Source organism: Taudactylus pleione, unplaced genomic scaffold (assembly GCF_031769625.1).
Source record: "Taudactylus pleione unplaced genomic scaffold, aTauple2 ptg000360l, whole genome shotgun sequence".
Taxonomy (NCBI): Eukaryota; Metazoa; Chordata; class Amphibia; order Anura; family Myobatrachidae; genus Taudactylus; species Taudactylus pleione.
This window is the reverse complement of record NW_028284761.1, coordinates 4,620,477-4,647,300: the sequence shown is the minus strand read 5'-3', so window position 1 is coordinate 4,647,300 and position 26,824 is coordinate 4,620,477. Positions and strand designations below refer to the sequence as shown.

At 40.3% G+C, this 26,824-nt stretch overlaps 1 protein-coding gene across 1 annotated transcript in view; it reads right to left on the bottom strand.

Annotated features, from left to right (window-relative positions):
• The window catches only part of CSMD3 (CUB and Sushi multiple domains 3), a 1,208,248-nt gene that overhangs the window by 95,023 nt on the left and 1,086,401 nt on the right, over nucleotides 1-26,824 (bottom strand). The window contains exons 54-57 of the mRNA XM_088444368.1: nucleotides 24,543-24,716; nucleotides 13,765-13,938; nucleotides 7,122-7,307; nucleotides 5,898-6,071 (exon numbers count right to left, since the gene is read on the bottom strand). Of these exons, the coding sequence (XP_088300494.1) occupies nucleotides 5,898-6,071; nucleotides 7,122-7,307; nucleotides 13,765-13,938; nucleotides 24,543-24,716 (708 nt within the window). The remainder of the gene's footprint in view (nucleotides 1-5,897; nucleotides 6,072-7,121; nucleotides 7,308-13,764; nucleotides 13,939-24,542; nucleotides 24,717-26,824) is intronic.

The window sequence follows — 26,824 nt, the reverse complement described above, 5'->3', positions numbered from 1 at the left end:
ATCATGCGATTGTCACACCAGGGATAAATCAGAAATCAAAAATCTTCACTGAGGTCGTATGGAAGTTTAATTACCACATTACAAAAGGTGTCTGTTTGCTGATTGTAGGATTACCGAATAATATAACAAGCGTTTCCAATACTGTTTCTAGTTAGTGCAGAATGCTCAGCGACAGATGCGGCTTTCCTGGTGTCTTAATTAAGAATAATCATGGAGCAAACTCATAATAAAATTGGTTAGGGGTCACGTCTTTGTATGACAGATACCACAAATTCTAAGATCAAATAAACAAACAAGTAAGTGTAAAATATGTTATTTTACTGAGAATTATTTTGTCGTTCCATGTGTTGTTGTAGCTCATGAACCTGATAATGAAAATCAAATTATATATCTAAAATGATATAGAGCTCTGTAACATGGAGATGAGGATGCAGGGCGAGATCATTGCGTAATATGTTCCAAACTTTCAACAATTATTAACAAATAAATTATACCTACAACGTAAAAGGTATAATAAACTGCTTATCTGATTGAATAACTGATTAACGATCCAGACAGCCTCAATTAGACAGTCAAATACCAGTAAAGCAAAGGAAAGATGGCTAAATGTATATGCTATGCTATAAACAACTTGTGTAATGAAGGCCATGATAATTATGTTTGGCTTGGTGTTGAAAGGTGTCTTTCTAGAAACATTGGGGGCGCCTTCAAAATGTTGCTATTGGGCCCACAAAGTTTTACTTATACCCCTCCCTGCAGAATTCCTATCCTTTACATTGATTAGTAAAATCCAGACAACCACAATAATATCCAGAGCAGAGAACAATCTTTCAGTAAGGAGTGGCAGTTACAGTGGCTGCAGTGAGCCACATGTAACTGTCAATCCTTTACCAAAACCAAAGGACCACAAAAACAGCTGGTTTTGGCACTTAGGCCCCGATTCAGAGCCGGACGCTCTGACCAGAGTGCTCGCTCTGAATCAGGGCCGTCCTATTTAAATGTGGAGCGGCCTTTTGGACGCTTGCATAGCTGTGGGTTACTACCCACAGCTTATGCGAGCATCCATGATGATGGTCGCGTTGGTCAAAACCATCGCGACCATCGGGCTTGCGACGAGACCCTGCGGTAGGGTCTCGTGGCCGCAAGCCCTGGAGTGATTTTGGCTGTATCAGAGCCAAAGTCACTCCCGCTGACATCACTAGTGATGTCAGTGGGGCCGGACCCAGATGGTAGGCGTTCCCATGGGAACGCCTCCGTCTGGCAGCCATGCCCCCGGCACGCCCACCAAAGGGGGCATGCTGTCAGTCACCATCGACAGCACGCCCCCTTTGGTGCGAGACCCGGAGCGACAGCTTGGCTGTCGCTGTCCGGGTCTCGCGCATGCACACGACGGAGCTCCCTCCGTCGTGCGCATTCGCATTGGGGTAACATCGATCCGCTTGCGAGTGTCCTGCGCTCGCGAGCAGGTCTGAATGAGACCCTTAGTGCAGCAGTTGAAGTGACCTAGCTTTACATTGAACTACATTATCTGGTTTACCAATTTCTAGACTTCTTTCTCTATACAAATTATTTGATTATGGAAGTATTAGTATATTTTCCTATGCTACTATACTTTTTAAATATTACACAAAATAATTAATATATTTTGTTATTACAGTTATTTTTCGTTTCTGTAACTGGAAGTCAACCCAAGAATAAATATACTGTACATATAGTGCCTCTGTAGTTAGAGGCCTTATAGGGCCATATGTTCATATTAGTAAAGTATACCTGTTACCTGCTAGGGAAAGAAAAAGTCATTTTTGTGGGGTCATCTGATATTCAGTCTATCAATAAACTAAAACAAAGGTTCCCTAACTCTGCCATTACAGTCCAGGTTTTAAGGATATCCATGCTTGAGCCCAGATGGTTAAATCAAATTGACTGAGGTACTAAATAAGTCAGCTGTGCTGTGGATATCCCTAAAACCTGGACTGTAATGGTGGAGTTTGGGAACCTCTGAGCTAGAAACTTGTCAGTGCTGTCATTTGTTTCTAGTGAGTTGATAGGCTACATTCCCATGAACCCTGGTTATTAGATTAGATTGACTGTCTTAGACTGTAAACTCAGTTGGGAGGAATTTATCTATCTTTCATGTCTGTGAATTTAATTGATTTGCATCATTATCCCCTACAATCTAGAGCGCTGTGCAATGTAGTACTGTATTTAATCCTGTATGAAAATTGACACTGGTCCAGTGCTAACCTTGGTAGTAGTACCCAATGCAGTGTCCTCCACCCTGTCAGAAGTGGTGCCACTCTCCCATGCTGCACCCCCCTAGCCAAGTTCCACACTCCCAGTGTAACGTTATCATGGAGGGGATGAAGCCACCAGCTTTGTGTAAGAGGTTTCTGTATATTCTCTTCAATGACATCAGCTGACGCTCCAAGTTGATACATTAAAAATGCTCCATGAGTAACATTATGTTAGGCACCCCCCAATCCTTTGAGCCCATGGCAATTAGGTTCTCCTAATAGTTGTGCCATTCATATAATGACCATTTTAAACATCAGCCACAAAATTCATACATCCCCCTTCCTTGCCAATGGTAATGGGGGTCCGGAAAGGACAGTCCTCCAATTTGTCCATATATAGCCTTTATTCATGCTGATATTGAAATCACAGATCTACAGCTTCATTTCTGAAAGGCCGTACATTTAAATGCAATTTTCTAGGCTTAAAGTAATTTACTTGAATGATCTTATCATCAATAAAAGTGGTCACACTCCTGTAGGCTGTTACAAAATGCAGTAATCAGGAATGAACTTCTGACAACAGTGGCAATGCTCCAGGAGGACGGAACATGCTGAGGTGTCACACGGTAAATGAAGTCTAAATGAAAACATTAGCCGGTGCCCATTTACTTTTTAATGTTCTCTTTGCCATTTATACTTCTTGGATCCTAATGTCTGTGCAATACGTGCCCTCATTCACACTCAGCATAACACAGCTAGAAATAAAAATAATCCTCCGTGTTGCTTATAATGACACCTGGAAACTCAGCAATAGGAAAAAAACGATGAGCTCTGCTGATATAATAAGTCCATCTATGAGGACTTTTTTTCATAAATAACAGTTTGCTTAAATGTGTATAGTACATGCTATGGGACTAGCGCCTGATTCAGATCAAGTGGGTCGATGTTTGGCCCCTGCGCATGCGCCGCCTCCGTCGTACGCATGCGCGAGCTCCAGCGAGCGACGACAGCTCGGCTGTCGATATTGATTGACAGCTCGCCCCGCTTTGTAGGCGGAGAGGGGGGGTGGCTGCACAAATGCAGTCATTACCGAAGGAACGCCTGCTGTTTGTGGGTGGCCCTACTGACATCACCAGTGATGTCAGTAGTGGACTTCCGGCTCTATTAGAGCAGGAAGTCCACTCGGGCTTGCGCGAGCCGAGATCCTCCCGCAGGGGCTCGCCGCAAGCCCGATGGTCGCGATAATCACGACCATCGCCAGGTCACCCACAGCTGTGCGAGTGGCCTGGAGGCTGGAAAATAAAAAAACAGGAATGCCCTGATTCAGGCCCTATTTCATATATACTGAAGGGTCAAATTTAATTAGCCATGTTAATTTAACAGAGATGAAAAAGGGTGATAACCTCAGGCTATTCAATTCCAGAGCCCCTTTTTCACCCGAGCCTCTTTTAAATTAATTAATTAATTAATTAATGAACATGTTAAAGGGCGTTAAAACATACAATCTGTTATAAGTTCACAATCCTATTCGTTAACACGCTAGTTATCGGGATTTCTTTTCGGGTCTGATCAAACCCGAAAAAAATCCCAGTTAAGTGCAGCTTGCGGGCTGCCTTGGGGGCTAATTGAATAACTTACAGAGATCAATTAGCACTTGGTAAATTACTGCTGCTAAGTGAATTTCCCCCATAGTATATCTCTCTATATTGAATCACATACTATATATTACATCAAATTTTAAATACATTGTTTAGATGAGCGTATCGGAGGAAAAAAACAGTTGTGCTGTTATGTATCTTCCAGTGGTTGGTTATATGCAGTCCTCTATCTGGCTACCCCAACCTGGCACCTCAATCAAGCATTTATTTACATGAGTAAACTGCATTATTCCTCCCTGTCCTTTTCTGACAATTGAGGACATTTTCCAAGTTTTCTAAAAAGGTCAACCAATCAGATTCTAGTTATTATTCATCTACTACTATCTATAAAATGATAGGTACAGTCTGATTGGTTACTATGGGCTACATCTCCCATTGTCCACTGTAGAAGTTTTGATAAATCTCCACACTATGTGCTAATAATTTCTGTTTTAGGATATGCTGGCCATTCACACTTGGTATATAATGGGTAAGTAAAATAGAAAGAGAGGTGAGAGAGGAGGCCTGGACAACCCTGCTTTAATGTGCTTATACAAACATGTCCTCATAAACTGGGGCCTCAGTAGCGGCAAAACAGCCCCTCTTGGTGCGCCAGGTTTAGACCGACTTGAAAACGCCAAGCCTCTTTCTTTCTCACAATGTGCATTTTATTTGCTTAATTAAAACATGCACTGATCAACTGATGTGCGACATTTGTACATCTGTGTGTGAATGAGTCTGATTCTGTATATGAAGTGCTATGATGCAGTGACCGCGGCTTTTTCTCACGCCAACTTCCGTTGTGCTTCAGCTGCAACTTTGTACGGGTTTAAAATATAGATGCGTGGTTCGGATTCTGTGGAATCTGAACTGCTTCAAACATCGGAGATTCGAGTCCACCAAAACCGCGGCTTGGATGTTCCTGCCTGACTCAGATCCCATGTCGAGGCTGAACGTCATCCTCTGGACGTCGGATTCTTGCGAGAGTTGGTTTCTATATAAGGCGCCACAACCAGGACTCGGCGCCATTTCACTCGTACGCTGCGCACTGCTCTGTTCATTAAAGTGGCTGTGTCCAGTGTTCAGTGTGTGTAATTGTTAAAAAAATTATTCTAGTTCCCTGTCTGTACTTAGTAAACTACAGACCCAATACTCAATACCCTCACATCTTGCATATATATGTATTTCACTAATCCCACATCAACTTTGCTTGTAGCCATTGTATTCTTAACATAAACAAAATCACAATCATTGGATGTACATTAGCCATGTACAGTAAAGTTTGGTCTGGCATGGATTAATCCTTTATACTATTATATTTTATTTACTGTAGATAATGTCAACATTTTCTACAGTACAAGACAACTGGAGAACATTATCCATATACTAGACAGTCCCTGCTCAAGTCAAACTTTAAATCGATTGCCACTAATAATTACACCCAAACACTCACCTAGCGTTATCAGATTAGTCAGAAGCCAATTAGTTATACGGAAACTGGAGAATTAATTAAATTAATAATTAACCAATAATTAATTTAAAGATCAACTCCAACCTGGTTTTTCTTTTTAAATTATTTCTGCTATAAATCTTTGGGATAAACGGCCTGAATAGTGCCCCTGCATAGCTTGAATAGTGCCCCCGCAGGCAATTACATAAGGGCGTGAACATACAAACTCATTGCTATGCTAGCCCCTATGGCTCTGAACTTCTCTATATGGATCAAAATGTCCTATACAAGCCAAAAGGAATATATTTACTAATAAACTGAAACCAATAACATTCCGGTTTCTTAAGCTCGTTGCACTTGGGTGCACAGAACACAAGTTATTGTGCTCTTAAAGTGACATCTGTAGACATTTAATACATTCACTGATGGAAGCCTTGGTACTTTTAGGCTTTGGGTTGTCTGGAAGGTCTATTACTATGCATGAAATAAAACCTGCTATAGAACATAACTTTTACATATTATTCCCGAGCCAGAGGCTTCTCTTGATAGCACATACACTGTCTATTTTCTGCTTACCTGAGCAGTGAGGTAGAGATCCACTCCATTGCCCATTTAACTGACAGGTCCTCGAAGACTGGCCTATTATGGTTCTCCTTCCAGTGCAAGAATAATGAACAGTAGAGCCAAAGGTAAACTTTTCTCCAGAAATAATTGCATTTGGAGGAACTCCGGGGTGGCCACAGTCAATCACTGAAAACAGAGATGACAAGCTTAATCCCAACATCTACTATCTTGACATGGCTCAACAGAATGGAATTTGCTTGATTAACTGAAGGCACTTGAGATGCCATGGTTGCTGAACAGAGTGCACACAGTTTTAAATTCCCATGTGTCCCTTTTTATTCCAGAACATTTCTCCTAGGAGGTAATGAACATTTTTTTTTTTTTTAATTTACTTCGATTTCTGGTTCCGGATATACCATAATCAACAGTAATATAATAAAAGGTTTATATAATTATTTTACCTATTTGAGTAAGTTGTGGGGGGTGTATTTTGTGGCCCGAGTAACCTTCAGGTTAAATGGAGGTCCTGGTTTTTATTTTTTCTGAATTTTGGGAGCCCTAGTTATGTTACTCAGGGGTCTATTTAATCATGATGCTGCGATAGAAAGATATTTTGTATCACTGTTTATTGCAGAGCTAGAAAATCTACTAAAAAGAAAAAGAAAAACATTGCTGGAGCAGATTAGCTAAGAGTTACCACCGCTTCATCGGCCAGCTCTTGCTCCATTCTCTGGACATAGAGAAATATATATTATTTTAATATAAATGTAAAATGTATTTTCATAGATAAATGCTTGAATTGAAAAAAAAAATACTTTATTTTTAGTCTGCCATGGTCCATACCCCCACTCAACACACACACACGGGTTACGGTGATAAAGACCACAACCTTTTTTCGATAGCCTTTAAATGCTTTGCATTTGTGAAGCCATTGGCGAAAGCAGCCAATGGAGGCTATTGCCAGCAAGACTTTTTGTTGGGTGTGGGGCTTATTAAATAAGGAGAAGCCTTATCTCTAGTGAAAACTCATGCTTCTGCCCGATGAATGTCTCTTCTCCCATTGATAAACAGACTTCCAAATATGACAGTAAAAGCAAGACAGACTGGGAAATTTTCATGGTTGGAAAAGATATTTTGCAAGTCATATGTCATTAACAACAGTACTATCTGTTATGATCTGGATTAGTCATATACTAATAATATAATTAAAATGACTGAACAAGCTACAAAACTTACTAATACATTCTGGAAGTGACTTGTCCCAATGTCCGTTTGGCTGGCAAACCAGCACAGAAGACCCAAATAAATGGTATCCTGGATTGCAGTCGAAAAATACCACTGTTCCATAAGTGAAGTTACCATGTTCTATCTTACTCTCCCGGATGGAATTTTCGGGAATTCCAGGATCAGTGCAGTTTACCACTGTATACAAAACATAAGGAATTGCATTTCACAATTGCAAAAGTTATAATGTTATAGATGCATTTAACACATGAAATTTATAAAATATAAAATATAGATCAGTCATGGTATATAAAGCATCTTCCATATACAGGTAGTGTCTCCCATATCCAAATATTCCGAAATACGGAATATTCCGAAATACAGAATATTCCGAAATACAGAATTTGTTTAGCTTGACTGAGATAATGAAACCTTTGATTTTTGATGGTTCAATGTACACAAACTTTGCCTAAAGCACAAATGATTAAAAATATTGTATAAAATTACCTTCAGGCTGTGTGTATAAGGTGTATATGAAACATAAAAGAATTTTATGTATGTACACAAACTTTGTTTGAGCCACAAAATTATTGAAATTATTGTATAAAATTACCTGCAGGCTGTGTGTATAATGTGTACAGAACACATATATCCATTCTGTGTATATTTGGGCCCCATTCCCAAGATATTTCATTATGATATGCAAATATTCCAAAATACGGAATATTCCATTATTCAAAATACTCCTGGTCCCAAGAATTTTGGATATTGGAGACTCAACCTGTACTGTAATATGTGACTGGGATCATCACCCATTCAAAGGGTATTTTCACACAAACCTTGTGATGCTCACATTCAGAAGCCAAACAAATGCTGTGCTTAATCTCTGCATACCTGAGACATTGATGATGTACTTTACGTCAATTCCAGCTTCCCGGCACATTATCATTTATCACACTTTAAGAACTCAGAGTGTACATATATTATAACAGAAAAGGTAATGCAAAAATGGTTTGGCTTTAAAAATCAGTAATAAACATTTGTCTGACACTATCCAAAAGATGTAGCATAAATCATGACCTACTTAATAGTATTCCAGAGCTGTATTCGGGAACATAAATCCGAGGATCTTATTTTTTACAAATATAGAAGGTGTGTAAGAAAATTGCAATAAATTGGTTTCCTGCCAGGTGTATACAGTATGCTTTACTATGTACAGTATTCTTATGATGTAAAGAAAGACAAGTCTAAAGTATTTATTTCATGTTTTTGTCTAATTCAGAAGAAATAATGGAAACAAATTGATTGACTCATCTTTACGCAATTTGCGGAAAAATTGTTCTCAGCCCACTTGTGAATCACTATACAGTATTTGAGATTCTTTGTCATGAGTCACATATCAATATATTTGAACTTTGGGGCTGGTTCTCAATCGGACACATCTGCCGATGCCTATCACATGGTCGTGGCAGGAAGCTTAATACCTTACATATTGCATAGCAAGTATCTGCCTATCTATGCAGAGTATCCGCTACTCTACTGTATGCCGAATATCTGTCCATCGTCCTGCAAAATGCTGAGCTATACATTGTATTAATGCAAGTATCTGCCCATCTATGCAGAGTATCCGCTACTCTACTGTATGCCGAATATCTGTCCATCATCCTGCAAAATGCTGGGCTATCCATTGTATTAATGCAAGTATCTGCCCATCTATGCAGAGTATCCGCTACTCTACTGTATGCCCAATATCTGTTCATTGTCCTGCAAAATGCTGGGTTATCCATTGTTTTAATTTAAGTATCTGCCCATCTATGCAGAGTATCCGCTCATCTATTGTATGCTGAATATCTGGTTGTCTTACTCTGGAAGGCTGAGCTACCCATTTTTTAAATGCAAGTTTCTGTCCATCTATGCCAAGTGTCCGCTAATATATTGTGTGCCGAATATCTGTCCATCATCCTGTGAAGGCTGGGCTACCCATTGTTTTAATGCAAGTATCCGCCCATCAATGCTGAGGATCCGCTCAACTACTGTATGCTGAATATCTGGTTGTCTTCCTCTGGAAGGCTGGGCTACCCATTGTTTTAATGCAAGTATCCGCCCATCAATGCCGAGTATCCGCTCATCTACTTTATGCCAAATATCTGTCCGTCTTCCTGTGGAAGACTGGGCTACCCATTGTTTTAATGCAAGTATCTGCACATCTATGCCGAGTATCCGCTCATCTACTTTATGCCAAATATCTGTCCGTCTACCTGTGGAAGACTGGGCTACCCATTGTTTTAATGCAAGTATCCGCCCATCAATGCCGAGGATCCGCTCAACTACTGTATGCTGAATATCTGTCCGTCTTCCTGCGGAAAGCTAGGTGACCCTATGGTTTTCCATCTGCAGCCTTAGTTGTCATCATTAGTATTGGCACTTACACCCATACCATGCTGGGTGCAAAAGCTCCATCTGAACCAGGCAGTAAATCTCCACCTGCACATTACAAGCACGGAAATTTGCCTATAGTTCATGCCAACAACACTCCCTTGAGGGATCAGTGCCGTGCATGTAAGCCACCCAGTTACCACCACGAAATGTCCATTTCATGAAAAGAGGGATCTGTCAATGGATGGATCATACCATGTGCACTTCCAATCTCTGTCCGTATGTGTTAGCATGGTAAGGAGCATGCGCAGTTGGCGAATGCTTTATAAGGAGCGTGTGCAGTTTGCGGATACCTCCAGCATCCGTCGCATTCGGATTTGTTTCCATCTCAGGATAAGGTCCATTGTGTTTGTCTATTAATCTTTTGCATAACTCACATATAATTTGATTTTTGGCAGATTTTTTTCCCCAAGTGTCTAGTAAAGAATGTTCAAACATTATTGAGGTTAAAACTCATGAAATACTTTCATGTGTTTTATTGTGGCTTACCTCAATCTTGCTGTATCTTATATGTAAAGTCGTTCAGATATTCTATGACTCATTAATGAGGAGCCAGCTAGAACACTGCTTAATATCTATCCCATTAAATGTATTTACCTTCCTGATGAGCGGAAGACAATGGCGATTTACCAGTTTCTACGTGCATTTGGTCTCAAAATTGCTAGTAGACTGTGGGTGGGATGCACAATGATCTATAATGCAGTTTTCGGGGTTTGACCCAATTTTGTCATTTGCACCAGGCTTCAGAAAGCAAAGCTTGAAGCCGGCGGGCAATGCCATCTTCAGATGGCATTGCCCAATAGAAACCTATGCGCTTCTCTTCACAAAGTTCACTGAAGCTGGCAACACACCCAGCGATTTTTTCCCTGATCTGGCCGATTCCGACACATCGGAACGACAGATCAGGTAAAAAATGACCAAATCGTGAGTCCCCACTCACGATCATGATGCGGTGCGCGCCCCCGCAGGCCGCACATCGCATCTTCAGATCTGCCATGCTGTAGGGCAGACCTGACGATCTACACTCAAATGCAATGTGAAAAAGTCTGGCAGCAGGAGATTGGATGAAGATTGGACGAAGACTGGACAGCATATCGTGTGCAGAGCTGCCGGGAGAGTTTCAAGGGAAATTGGACACATCGTCACAACGGGAGTATTGGGGCAGCACAGATGGTGTAAGGTTAGCATTACTGCCTCACAGCACTGAGGTCGTGGGTTCGATACCCACTACGGCCTTAACTGTGTGGAGTTTGTATATTCTCCCTGTGCTTCCGTGGGTTTCCTCTGGGTACTCCGGTTTCCTCCCACATTCCAAAAATATACTGGTAGGTTAATTGGCTCCCAACAAAAATTAACCCTAATGTGTATGTGTGTGAGCATGTGGTAGGGAATATAGAGTGTAAGCTACATTGGGGCAGGGAATGATGTGAACGGCCAAATACTGTCTGTAAAGCGCTGCGGAATATGTGTGCGCTATATAAATAACTGGTAATAAATAATAATATTGTCGGTATGTGTGTGGCCAGCTTGAGAGGGACCCCTCCCAGTGTCCCCTACAGTGCATGCTCAGAAGGACACCGGAGGGACTTCTGGGTCATAAACTCGGAAGTCTCTTTCTCACAAAGGACAGCTCTTATCCGGAACATTTGTGATGTTATTCAGGCATACCGGTGTCATTTACGCTGGCATCTATGCAAAATTCGATGCCTGATCCATCCTGCCCTGTAAATTGTTGCTATATTCCCAAGGACTGAACCCGTCATCTAACAATACCGTGCAAAAATATGCTACAAATGTTATACCATGACATGCACTAAAACCATTTGCTCAGTATGCAAACTGAGTTGTGTCATGTCACAACATTACTTTACACCGCCGCGCTCGTATTTTTTGCCCGGTAAATGGAACACCTCTGTGTCTTATTCATATTCTACTGTAACAAACACAAATATAAAACTACTGTAAGTAGTTGGCACTGAAGCTGACCTAACTCAGGGTCAAGAGAGGTAAACGGATCACGCTGGTACAGGTCATGACTGCGAGAAATGCAGCGAAGACCAATTTCAAAACGCAGGGTCCATGTATAACACATCACTCCAAAAGTCGCACTCTATTTCCATATCTCAGATGAAATTTATTGCTAACCTCTGCCTGACACAGACGCATCGCCAAGGTTATCTAGGAACCCTGCTCTATTCTGTTTCCTTAATTGCTTTTGAGATTTATAGAATACTGATTGATAATATTTTACTGGAGTCCTGGGAAATACATTCAGCAAAGATATAAACACTGTCAAATAAGGGGGTAAACTTGCTGTGAAAACCTGACATTGATTAAACAGTTATGACTGCTCTTGCTGCTAACAGTTTAAACACAAATATACATATAGGAATAAAAAAAAGTTAAAAGGTTCAGGCTGGTCTCATTATTCATTTGATTTAATTGTTTATTTATTTTAATTTATATTGCAGCAAGCATTTTCCACAGAGCTGTACAGAAGAGGTGCAATCCTTCACATCAGTCCATGCACCTTTGGAGCTTAAAGGGGTCAATCAATTGGGAGAGCGAGAGGTGAGATGTTGTTGCTATGGTGTAGAAACGCCAGCAACGGCAGATGAACTCGCCCCACCTCGCAAACCGCTCTTGCCCCGGACTCGTGGATTTTTGTATGCAGCCTTATAGCCTGCAAACAAAAATCCACAAGGAGAGAAGTATTGTAAGTGTGGCATAGAGCCGCACTCACTCGTGGCCGTGACTTGGTCATGGCTAATTTAATTGATCCCATAGTCTAAACTCTCTCAGTGGCAAACGCAGGACTTCCAGAGGGGGGTTTCCAAATGCTTAATTTTAGAGCGAGTGTGGCCTGTCAATGAAAAGGGCAGAATTAGTACTTATCCAGTTTTAATAAGCGTCATACAAAGTGTATTGTGTGTAATAATTCCAGCATATACAGGACCAGTGATCACAGTGAGCCATTAAATGCGGCAGTAGGGCCATCCTGCCGGGGCTGAGTGTTTTTATTTTAGATGTGGCATCATTCCAGACTATTGGAGCAAGTCCAGAAGTCTGGGGGAGCGGCAGAAGAACCTAGCACTGCCCTGGACATATATGTACACACTGGGCTCTATAGCAGTGCATCTCTAACAGTGCATGTTTTCCAGATCTTCTAGTTGGTGCACAGGTTATTTATTACTGGCTGATAAAAAATCCACAGGTGGTGCTAATTATTTCATTTGTGATACTTAGAAGAACATGCAGCACTAGTAACAATCTATTACATTATTATTTCTATTGTGGTCATGATGTGGGCTGGGGAGGGGGGTTTCCAGGCAGATGGAAACCCCCCCTGTGTTTGCTTATGTCTCTACTACGCTCTCACATATACACACAAAAGGGTCCATTTATGTCAGATGCCAAATAACCTACCAGAATGTTTATGGACTGTGAGAGGAAATTCATTCAAACATTAGGAGAACATACAAACCCCACACAGATAGGGACCAATGCCAATGCTAATCTTTATAGGAAGGAATATATGTACATTGTCTGTTTCATCGCTTCAATTCATGTTGTTCAAAGTTAATATTGATTCCAGTGGGACAGGCAGGTAGAAATATAGTAAAACTGAAGTAAATGATAATACACATACAATCTAAGATACAATACAAATTGGCAAAGAGGACCAGCTCTTGAGAGTTGATGATAAATTGCTTGTTTTTTCTGTTTTGTAATTGAGGTGGAGAAAAAAAATGTATTAACAAATACAAAATGAATAACAGATAATGCCAGATAGGATGATAAGATGATAAGGATGCAGGTTTAATAGAATGTTTACTCTATTTCTATGGTTTTATTGTTATATTTTCCTGACCCTTCCTTACTGTACATTGTACGTATATCTTGTTGTGTTGCAAAATTACAATCTCGATGAATCATAATGAGAAGAAAATGAGGAAAGTGTCACATGCAGAGAGCATCATAGGTTCAAATGGTATAATAGGAAACATTTTCAATAATATCTGCATTCATAGACACTGAATACAATTGTGATGTTCCATCCCTTTACACAAAGACAAAAGGCTTTATTTACGAAGCAGCATCTTTTGTAAGCTGCAGCTTCCCGGCACTCTGCAGGTTAGCATTTAAACACTATAAACTATTGTGAATTCATTTTAATAACAGAAATCCAGATAATGTACTGTATTCATGTCTTTGTTACCTTTACAGATAGGAGGGGGGTGACTCCATTGCCGGTTGGCCTGACACTGGGCCCGCGTCGGTCCTTGCATAACATATCCCATGTTACAAGAGAACGTCACTACATCATTGTAGTTAAAACCGTTGCCGCTGGTTCTGCCATAGATCGGACTCCCGGGGTGACCACAGCTGATGGCTGTCATGATGACATAATAACAAGCAATATTTATAATACGTAAATGAGTTGCTGACAATAAATGATCAGGAATAGCAGTAGCACAGTATATTATGAAACTACACTATGTAGACAAAAGTGATTGGACATTGACAGTAAATAGATCAACAAGAATGTATTGACGTCTGTGCTTTGTAGGTCCCACCACGTGCCGTGATTACTGCAGACACCCTTCTTGGCAAACTGCCCACAAGTCCCTGGACCGCACCAGGGGGTATGTTTTGCCATTCCGCCTTATGTACAGTGACCAACTGTGACACTGAAGAAGGTCGAGTTGGCCTAGAATGCACCCGTCACTCCAATTAGTCCCAGAGGTTCTCAATGGGGTTAAGATCTGGACTCTGAGCTAGGCAGTCCATCCGGGTTACTGAATTTTCTGTATACCAGTCCAGTGTCACCCTGGAAACATGACAGGTGGCATTGTCGTCGTGATAAAAACATTTGTAGTTTTTGTGCACTGCAAGTGCATGGGCCAACTTACCAAGTGTTCTTGCCGGAACCACCGCATTAGTGGCCATTTGGGTCTCGTGTGCAATGGTATGCATGGTGTGTGTTCAATCACTTTTCTCTACATAGTGTATTGTTATCACTAAAGTGGATGCATTCTATAAAATATTAAGTACAAGCTGATTGGTTGCTAAGGGCAACTTCTCCACTCTTTTCACTGCTTGATACATCAAACCCATAGTGTTTTACATAATAGGTCGTTCCTAATAATTATATTTGCAGAAAAGAAGGATTCCTGACATGGGGAGGGTGAGAAGTCTGGTCCTCATCCAGACATGGATGCTAACGCCATCGTGCTGTGATCCTGTACGCAGCTGCCGTCCAAAAATACACAAATGTCGCCAATGCCAAGGATTGTATTGAGACGCTCACCTTCGGCTTTGCAAATCCAAGCATCTGCGTAAAAGGTGAAACAGCATCGGTCACAGATCCTTCCATTATCGCAGTTCAGAATAACCCTGTGGCTACTCAGAATGGCCGTGGGAACTGACACGCCGGAGCAGTGTCGTAGTGGGGCATAAAGGGCCCACCAGGTGAATGCAGTAGTAGGGATCCATGCTTACGGGGTGTGGTCATCCACCAGAGGGGGTGTGGCCAGCCACCACAGTTGGCTAACCATTAGGCAAATATTGGTTTAGTTTCTATAGAAGAAAGCCAAGAACCAATGTTTTTCAGTGGTCCTGCTCCACAAGATAACTGACCCTCCAATAGAGTAACAGTGTACAATTCAGTGCACAGTCTAGAACAGGACCCCTAGAGGAGGGGGTGGGGCGCTCAGGCAGTGGGGCCCATCGGGGATTTCCCCTGTTCCCCTGTGGGATCACAAACGCAGGATGTGACATGCCCCGAAAGTGGTTGTGCCACGCCTACGTTTTCTGTTGCCAGTCCCCGTCACATGCCATAAATGCTCCCTGAACATCATAATGCAAGTAAAGTAACAAATAGCTGAGAGCGACTATTTTCGGTTTGATTTTCCAGAATATCCGAATCCACCCAAATTTCGTGAATCCAGGTATATCCGAGTCGCGGCTCTAATCTCCTGAGGAGATCCGGGTAAATCCGGGTGGCGGTTCTGATCTTTTTGCAGTTCGGAATTCGGATTTTAAATCCGAATTTCGGATTTGGATTTCAGAAATTACATGATTTTAGCTGTTTTTGAAACTTTTTATTTATTTTTTATTTAAAAAATCCAGATCCAAAACCAAACAATCTCTGAATTAGGCCCACAATGCATTAATTAGAAAGTGGTCTGAATTGGAAGCCAAACATATGTACAATACTTTGTACATTTCAGAGTGCTTTGATAAACTGTCCTTGGACAATTGAGAGCTCAATGAAGTGGATTAAACATTCTTGAATCACACTGATCCACTGATATTTAGGGGTAAATTTACTAAAGTGCGGACTGCGGGTTTATAGAAGTGAAGATGTTGCCCATAGAAACCAATTAGATTCTAGCTACTATCTTCTAAAAGCTGCTAGATAAGTGTTATCTAGGGGTACATTCATTAAGATTCGGGTTTGGTTGAGTTTTGCCGTTTTTAAACTCGATTTGACTCGTATGAACTCGGGTGAGATTAGGCTTCAGAAACACTCATATTTACCAAGAAGCATGTTTTGATGAGAATGTGTTTTCCGATGGTGCATCTGATTGAGTTTTTAGCCCTAGTTGCAAGTTTGGAACAAGATTACTCACCCGAGTTTGCAGTGTCTTCCCTCTGCCAAACTCTCTCGAACAAGCAGCCTGCACATATCAGTGAGATGTGTGAAGGCTGCTTGTATGTTATATCTTTTAAAAAAAAAAATTAATTTTCAAAAGCCAATCAGGTCTCGCTAACTGTAGAGCGCTACTGTTTGGTTCCGGCTCCTGACAGTTACCACGTGGCCAAGAGCTGGTTATCAGTGTACGTATGTGGTCACACGCATACATCGCTAATGTAAGTGTATGGTCCCGGTGGCAGCTTGGTTTTTTTGCCAAGACTCGGGGATGCTACGGAGATCGGCACCAGGACGGAGGTGAGTATAGGATCTTTTTTTACAGGTACTCCCATTGGATTTCTACTTGGAGATCATCAGGCAGCATGTGTAAGTGTGGTAGGTGTATGTAATAAAGTTGTACTTTCTACGGTGTGTGTTGTGGTTTTTCAACTATTTTTTTTACAGTGGGGGTATGGATGCCGGCGGCCTGCTGGCACTTGTAGTAGGGCCGTAACTAGACTTTTTGGTGCCCTGTGCCAGAAAGAGCGTTGGTGCCCTCCCCCATTTTTTAAATAGGGACATAAGATAGTGCACCTGGGCCAGGGAAGAGATAGGAGAGGCCAGGAGATGTTGGGGATAAAAAAAAAGAGGAAGCTACAAGTGAGAATGATAATAAACAGGAAAATTGACAGGCGCAAACAGCGCCCCCTGCCCTGCGGTCCCTTGTGCCATGGTACAGGTCGCACCACCCTAGTTATGGCCCTGACTTGTAGTTCCACAAGTGCCAAAGGGCAGGCATGCTGGCACCTGTAGTTCCACAGTAAAAACAATAGTTTCTTACTATTTACACTACTATTACCCTTGTACCCACAGCCCAGGGGTGCGGGAAAGAGCCGCGGGCTTCAGACTAAACCTGGGGTGCTCGGGAGAGGGGGACCCCTTTATTGGGAGGTCGACACCTCCCATGAGATCCCCAGCTTGAGCTTACCAGCTTGGGGTGATAAAGCTTTGGCTGGGGTGACCCGGTGATACATTACACCCCAGCTGGATTTGAGTCCGGTGCTGCTTTTAAAAATAGGGGGACCCCAACACAATTTTTTATCCCTATTTTTAAAACTAGGACTGGTCAGCAGCCAGGTGCTGTTTCCTAAAATATGAGGGAACCCTACGTGTTTTTCCCTCCGGATTTTTAGGAACCAGGACTAACTGAGCAGTCCCGGGCTTGTTATGCTTTTTGGGGGGGACCCTACATAATTTTTTTTTCACATTTAACCCTTTACATAAGGTTTACATGCAGAAACATACACAAATCACATTGATCTGTGAGTTTTGAGAAACTCGCAGCTCAGGAGATGGCCTATTTGAAAGTTCTATTTGTAATTTCGTTTCTTAGTAAATTCCCGAGTTGTATCTTTTTCATGAAAAGTACTTCAGAGTTTGGCCGATGGTGAGTTTATTTGAGTTTGCAATCTCACCCGAGTTTTACAGTGAAGAGAGAGACATCTCATCCAAGTTTATCTTTAGTAGATTTGCGAGTTGAAAAAAAATACCTAACCTCACCTGGGATTGCAATCTCGACTAAACTCGAATCTTAGTAAATTTACCCCGCAGAATCTGATTGGTTGATATGGGTAACATCTCTAATTCTATAAACCCACACTTTAGTAACTATACCCCCTAGTATTTTACTTAAGCTGTTAGTTATTTAAATAAAACAATTGTCAGTGCTTTTTCTTGTATATGGACTAACACAGTGCTTTGTTCTACAATATTCTGTCTAGTCCACTCCTCTTACCCTTGAGGTCATCAATTTGCCAGGGGAACTACTGTAATTTGAAATGCAACAAATTCAATAATTGAAAAAGAAAAATCTGCAGGACTTGTAGCAGTAATTGGGTTCAGCCAAACTATGAGCCCTGATTTCTATTTGATATTTGTATACATAATACAGGTTAATTGATTCTAGGCATAACAAATACAGATAGAATATTTAAATTTAAATTTTATTTATATTTTTATTTAATATGCAAATCATGGCTTAAATTCTAATGTCAGTAAATCAAAATCTACCTAACACTGTTTTCACAAATTACAGACTTCAAGGTGGAGAAGAAGAGTTTTCCCAGTTTGGTTCATCGATGGATGGCACTATTGATTTTTCCTTTGAGAGTACTGTTGTTCTAAACCACATTTAAGAGGAGAAGCAGAGACCAATCAGTGCTGAAGAGTATTTCTATTTAGATTTTGCTTTTATTTATTTATTTTTATTTAATATGCAAATCATGTCTTAGATTAGGTTTGGTATTCGGCAAGTCTGTTATGACAGGATTTGATATATAAACGACTTACTGACCACATGAAGCACTGCGTAGATACTGTGCTGGGGTTTAATTGTTTTGTGAAGCATAATTGCATATCTGATGCAAAGTGACTGGTGCTTTTTTAGGCATGGCCGGCAGTTCCATTCCCGGCAGTGCTAGGCCGACAGTGGAACAGACCCCGCAGCGGCAGCCCGACAGCGCTGGAAATCCCGATCGTCCCCAGGTAAGTATGAACTAACCTAACCTACCTCCCTAACCCTAACCCTCCCTTAGGGGTGCCTAACCCTAACCTCCCCCCAAGTGCCTAACTCTAATCCCACCTCTAAGTGCCTAAACCTAACCCCCCCATTCCCTGCTGCCTAAACCTAAGTCCCCCGGGGGGTGCCTAACCCTAACCCTCCCTCAACCCTAGCCTAACTCTAATGTCCCGGGGGGCTGCCTAACCCTAAGTCCCCCCGGGAGCCATAAGTCCGCTCGCGGCGCCCGGCATCCCTTCGATTGGGATGCCGGGCGGTCTGTCTCCTGGCGTCGGTGAAATGAGCGGCATCTACATCTAGATGCCGGTCATTTCAATCTCGTCGGGATATGACAGTCGGGAAGCCGGCTGTCGGTATAATGTCAGACGGATTCCCGATTGCATCCCTTTTTTAGTAAAGAGAGCTGAATCGTGAATCTAAAAACATTTCAGCAATTTACATTGCAATAAATTGTGATATTGTGGTAGAAGTGACATTGGATTCTTGCTAAAAATAGAAAAAGTGCACTGGAAACAGGAGGCGCTCACTGGACTAATAAGTATTTCTTGTACATTGCTGTCGCAGATAACTATTACCTATCTCCTTACCATTCCGCATAGCAGTTGCAGCTACTGTGTGGTTTCCTATAATTGGATGTTGAAAAACACTGGTCACCTTTACTGCCATTACCAATGACCCACAAGCAATTATTTACCTTTCTCTATGTTTATTCTTATCCAAAAGATTTAGAAAATCTTGTTTGACATTGATTCTTTCTTTTTTTTAAAGATTACCGATAAAGAAACATTTTGTTCCCCATGGTCTAATACCCTTTACTCATTTTAATTTAACATGAACTCTAATTGAAACCCTTGAGTGTCTGATTATGACAGGTTTACAACATTCATTAAGGATGAACTGACAGCCTTTGAATTCAATGTTCAGATTTTTGCCTCTATGTAATGACTAACTGTAAGAATGGACTACATCTAACATATAATTTAATTTGGAAACATATTGAAGACAAATGAGCAATCTCTCAAACATGGTCTAAGAAAAGTCTTCCCATTTTGCCTAGCATATGGCTGTTTAATAGCCAAATTCACGCACTCTGCAAAAAGCAGTCAAGAACTTTGAATTATGAACTCCAAATTTTAATGTCAATAAATTCTAGTGTCAGCATCTCAAAATCTACCTAACACTGTTTTCACAAATGAAAGACTTCAGATCAGTGCGGCCTATTCATTAAATGATAAATGGCCTGATAACCATGTGGAAATGTTAGTTATCGCATATTTAGGTTACCGGGCTATTCATCATCAGGGGTCCAAAATGGAACCCTGATATTCAGCAAACTCTGAAAACTGAAAGTTTTCAGAGTTTGCTGCTGAGACAAGTTCCATCTTCAGATGGCACCGCACCTTCCTATAGAAAGGAGTTCCATGGATGCTAAGAGAGATCTAAGAGGATCCCTCCACCGCTTCCTCACTACCTCCCCGGAGGCTGTGCATGCATAGCCGAGACAACGGGGAGGGGGCAAGTAATGCAGTTACTTCTGTAGCTGCGGTACTAACAGAGGGGACAGCTGCTTTTCACAGATGAATTGCTCCGGTGTCACGTTTCCCCCGCTGCGAGTTGGACACTCCATTGATGAAAAGGCCCCAGAGTAAAATGGTTTTCACTAGTTTGGCTCATGAATGGATGGCCCAATTTCCCATTGAAAGTACTGTAGGTTGAGCTGAACCAGAATTAACTGGCGAAGTAGAGACCAATCAGTGTTGAAGAGTGGATCTGAGTGGGATTCAAAATGTCACTGGACATCAGGTGTACAACTCATTACTTGAATGGCAAGTGAAATTTCCAAGTACCTAAAATGACCTGCTTCTATACATTTAAGGAAATCAATTATATGGCAAATGGGTGATTAAGGATTCTAATTTTAGCCACATCCAAATGTTTATATTACTTATGCCATTTTAATCTCAATATTAAATATGAATTTAGGGCCTAATTCAAAGAAGTACTTAAACCCGAAGGTTTATGTACATCTTTGATGGTTAAAGATCTGCGCATGCAGAGGATCTTAACTGCGCATGTGCAGGTTTCTTTCTGCGACTACAGTCACAGTGGCTGTAATCTGCAGTATGATTGACATGCTGCTGCTGTTTGTGGGCAGGGACTGGGTGGCGCTGGGCTGCCTGAAAATGGGGGTGTGTCTGCTCTGTTTTCTGGGAGTGCCAAAACCAGAGTCTGCATCTTCTGATGCCGATTTACTGACCATGAAAGTGTGAACAGCCCGGCAATCCTGAGTAACCCGAGGATTGCTCAGATGGCCAATGTTCACACAAGTGATCCAATGCTGCATCAATTTACACAGGATGTCTCCTGCAGCATTACCATATTGTAGCACAGTAGCTGCATCCACAAATGCAGCTACTGTGCTACTGCATCCATCTCTGAACCAGGCCCTTAGGCATTAGTAAATAAGGTGTTGTTTATAATTAAAAAAGTGTTATTAAAACTGTTCTGTATGTTAATAAAAAGCATTTTTTACTTTTCCCATAGGTATTTTTTAAGTAAATCACCTTGGGCTAAAATATATATACATATATATATATATATATATATATATATATATTTATAAATTATGTTTATTTTTTTATTTTTATGCCATTTTATTTTTACGTTATAATTATTTTTTTAAAATTCTTACATTATTCTGTGCACATGTATTTTTTTGCATTGGAATACAGGACAAATAGTGCTGAAGAGTTTTTTTTGGCTGACAGTGTCTGTGTCAGTGCAGATTTATTGGGTGAATGGCCTTCTCAGAATCTGTCCTCATGAATACTTTCATGAGACAGCTGTTGTACTATAGTAGCAGAATATCTCAAGAGAAGTCCAAATAAAATGAAAAAAAACTGATTATCTGCACAACTGACAGTTCTATGTCCAGATAGATCTTTCGGATCTATTAAATTACAACACAATAATATATTACTATAATAATATGTGTTGACTGAAAGTAAATTGCAAATATTGGAATTATTTTTCATTGATGCAAACTATTCGAAATACTTGTTTAAATGTGATTTTTCGCCAGGTATATTGCATATTAGTTCCACAGTGTATATTATTGTGGAGAAATAGACAGGAACAAATAATGTGCCGCATATACAGGTTAAGTCTAAATTACAGAGCAAGTGACATTTTTTATGATCTGAAAAAGAGTAGATATATACATCAAGGGCATAAAAGGACAACAAAATGAGTCTCTGGTGCTCACAGTAGGACTGCAAATATGTTTCATGCTGCTTCAAATTTCTAATGTAGTTTGCACTGAATTCTTGTAACTCCTATTCACCTTCGGCCGTGAATCATAACAATTTTATTCAAATAGACAATAGACAATGTACATGTATGAAAACATGGTTATATAAATTGTGGTATTATAAGTGCACTTTTAACTATTTTTTATATAACAGCAGGGGCAGAAAATATTATACCTGAGCCTTATAGCTAAATTTAGCCGGGTTCCACTAAGTGACAGAAGCAGCTCAAGTAGACTTTTTAATATGTAACAGGGAATGCTCATTTTAAGATAACATTTTACAAGATTGTTTTATATATATATATATATATATATATATATCTATATATATATACATAGAGTTTGAGTCTCCCATATCCAAACTGCTTGGGACCAGGGGTATTTTGGATAACGGAATATTCCGTATTTTGGAATATTTGCATTTAATAATGAAATATTTTGGGAATTTGACCCAAATATACACACAGGGTGCATGTATGTGTTATATACCCCTTATACACACAGCCAGGTAATTTTATACTATATTTTCAATAATTTTTTGGCTCAAGCAAAGTGTGTGTACAGAAATAAAATTCATTTGTGTTTCATATACACCCTATATACAGTCATTTTATAAATTATTTTAATAATTTGTGCCTTAGACAAAGTTTGTGTAAACTGAACCATCAACAATCAAAGATTTCATTATCTCAGTCATGCCAAAATAATTCCGTATTTCAGAATATTTGGATATGGGAGACTCAATATATATATATATGGAAAATTTAATAGCCCGGGAGATGCAGGCATCAGTGGGATTCTGGCAAGTCTGCCATTTTTTTTAAAGTGACAATAGTACAATAGTTTAAAAGGCAAGGTTTTGCCTTTTCAGTTATTGCCACTGAAGAAGACAGACGGACTTGCCAAAATCGGGCCAATCCTTGCATTTTATCAGCTATTAAATTTTTCCTTACTAACTCTTGCTAACTCCTGTCTCGTGGACCAGGAAATACTGACTTTTGTACTAATGCAAAATACCTCACCTCTATCTGCAAAAAATACCTTTTTTTTATAATACCTACATTTTTAAATTTGATCTAATTGTATTTTAATGTATTACGAAAAACTAGAGATGGATGCTTTAGAAGCCCAGATGGACGAATCCACCCAAATTTAGTGAATCCGGACAGATGAGGAAATCTGGACAGATCCAAGTCATGGTTTTGATTTTCCCACAGTTCAGAATTCTGATTTTAAATCCAAAATTTGGGATAGCAAAAATTACATGAATTTAGCTGTTTTTAAAAACTTTGTATCAAAAAAACCCAGATCCAAAAGCAAAATACTTTAGGGTGGTTTTACAAAACCAAAACACAAAGATGAATCAAAATCCAAAATCAAAACACAGGGATCAGCACACATCTCTAACAAAAATACTAAAATTATATTACCAGTAATAATAATATAATAATAATAATAATAATAATAATAATAATAGAAACATTCAGGGGCCTATTCATCATCAGGGGTCTTATGGCCCCTGATGATGAAGTATTCACCTCGCCGTGGGGATACTTCAGTATCCCCCTTGCCGCGGGGGATACTTAACACCGGAGCAAATCATCATTGCTCTGGTGCGGGGCTATCTGCTCTGAAAATCAGCTCTCCCCGCAATTAGAAGCACATCTACAGAAGTAGCAGTGTTACTTACCTGTCCCCATGACCGAATTATGCACATGTGTGACCTGAAGTCATGCATATGCAATGCAATGCCACCGGGGAGTCAGTGAGGAAGCGGTGGAGGGATCCCCTCGGATCCATCTTTGCATCCCTGGAACTCCTTCCCATAAGAAGGAGCGGAGCTATGAGAACAAGCGCCATCTGAAGATGGCACTTGTTCCCGCAGGGAAACTCCAAAAATTAAATATGTGAAAACTAGCATTTCCGCATGGCTAAAGGCCCATTTTTCGTATGATGACTAGGACCCTTAGTTTCAAAATTAAATGGGAATTACACATAAAGGGACTGATTCTGAGTCACATATATTGTGATCATAACTCCAGCCAATTCCTGTGATTGGAAGACCATTGTGAACATCCACCGGAATTCTGAGTGGGACACATCAACGCAACTGCACCGCCCCATCAGCTTGAGAGAGTAGCCACTATCACTTATAGCAGCATTTGTATCAGCCCCATCAATGTGCATGAGATGTGACAGATCACTGCATACAACACAACTCTGTGTACATACCCCCAGCAAACTTGTTCTACGTGCAAACCACCATTTAGGTACCCAGTAATGCCCATCCAGCCGCAAGGGATCAGCTAATGAGAGGCATACAACACAGAATTGCTTGTAAGCACTTCAAGATGTGTATGCAGCTCACATCGCATGAACAGTTTACTAACAATCACATGATATGTCTGCATTTGGAAATGCATAAAATTCAGAATCAGGCCCAAAGTCTATATTACATAAATGTTTACTTACACACGCAAGATGGCAGCTGACCAGACCAGTTGTGATCCTGTTGGCATATTCGCACTGATGACCCAATCAAGCGAAAACCAGGGTTGCACTGATAGACGACAGTGTCTCTGTATCCATAATTCTCTCCGATAACTTGGCCATTCACAATGAATTCTGGTGTTCCACAGTGACCAGCTGCAACATCAATAAATGCATTAAATATATTCAGACATTTCGCAAATATGACTTTACATTATTCATCATGTAATTATAACCATAGGAGCTCCTAGGGACAGAAGGTTCTATATTCTCGACCCAACCTTAGAGATTGCTGCCATATTTGTGGGCTGTGTAAACCTAATCAGCAAGGGTAAGACTATTCATACTGATAGCTGTTTTGTAAAGATTACAGGCATGTTAGTGCATTGTAGAGAAGGAAATATCTTCCATTAATAATAATTGACCTATCGATCACATGAGTACTGTTTATATATATATATATATATATATATATATATATATATATATATAATCAAATAAATTGGGGCACTCTCCAGGATTTCTAAGGTATAGATAAAAAATCCAAAATGTATTTCTCACATCAGATAATTTATCTCAACTTTTCGGTCATCACAAAACCTTTTTCAAGAGGCACAGCATGTGATGTCATCGGCGTTCTCTGTGGAACATGGATGTGTTTTTACGGCGCCTTTCTTTTGCTGTGCACATCGGTATAAAGAGCCTGACTAGTGAGGTAAGTTTTATATTCTTACTTTGAGTGTTGGATGTCCTCATTGTGCTCCTTTTGGATTGCTGTGCCTCTTGAAAAAGGTCTTGTGATGACCGAAATGTTGAGACAAATTAACTGATGTGAGAAATAAATTTTGATTTTTTTTAACTATACCTTTGAAACCCTGGTGAGTGCCCCAATTTATTTGGTTATATCATCTGTGGAATCTCTCTGGGTGCACACCCCAGTTGCTGTTTTGAACATTGTTTGATGTGAGTGCGGCTTGTTTTTTCTCTCTCTCTCTGCTATATATATATATATATACACACTGTATATACTGATTTTTCTTAATCAAAGTCAATTGAATCAAGTTCTCTTGGAAGTTTTTGGCTTTTCATTAGCATGTAAATTAGGAGAAGACATTAACAAGGCCTTTTATCTGTGGCATACATAGAAATGACTGTAGGATCTGTTCCTGTCTCCTAACCCAGGTGTAGGTAAACAATCATCCATCTGCTTAAAAAGGTTTAGACTTCAAACAGAATCAAATACCCCAACCTATCTATTTTGACGGAAAGTTAATATTTCTACAATAGCGAGGCACTTCAAAAATCAAAACAATAAAGCTGACATTAAGGTGCTTGTTGGGAATCACTAGCATGTAGGGTTTCAGAGATATGAGGTATCTAACCAAGCCCGCATCACATTTCAGTCAAGTTTGGACTCACAATATAACTTAAATAATGGAGATCAATGTGAATAAGCCATAATTTATGTAGTTATTGCACAAGGGACATTATGTACAGTTATTTTTACTTGAGTTAAAATTACATGAGCAGTCCTGAGATGGACCCTTATTTATTTAACTGGTCAGCCAGTCATCAGAATCTTGTCACTAAGGGAGTGGAAACAGGTCGAAAAAGGTATAGGAGTATTTAGTTCTGTGTCAGACATGGGGTGATTCATTCTGAGTTGAAGCCTGTATATGCATTTCCTGGTCTTCCTCCTTGCCAGGATAAGCTGCATGTTATATTCTGTAAGGTTTTTCTTTTTCATCGCGTTGAATAGAATCGTGCCCTATATGTATTATTAAAAAAATATCAAGCTAGAATTTGACATATGAATTTCTAAGAGCAACCAACTCAGGGCAGTATTAAATTAATGATTTCATATTGAAAATAATGCTTATATACAAAAAAATTTATAATATATTGACATACAAATAGTATACAGACCCTAGAACATGACCCGTTCCATTCGGTAAAAAACTCTCTGCTTCTGAACTTCCCACCCAATTTATGATTGCAGTCACCTGTGTTGTAACATGTCTCATCTATCACCTAGTTCAACACAGGTGTCTGCAATCATAAATTAGGTGGGAAGTTCAGAAGCAGAGAGTTTTACGCCGAATGGAATGGGTCATTTTGGAGGGTAGGTATACCACTGGTTATGCGCCAGGCTGAGGGGGCTCACTGCGTCCCCCCCGTGCAAATTTTTTTTTTACCTAAGGGGGCGTGGCCACATCTTCTCCGATTAGGCCACATCCCCTTTTTACCGGGGCCTGGCGCTGCTC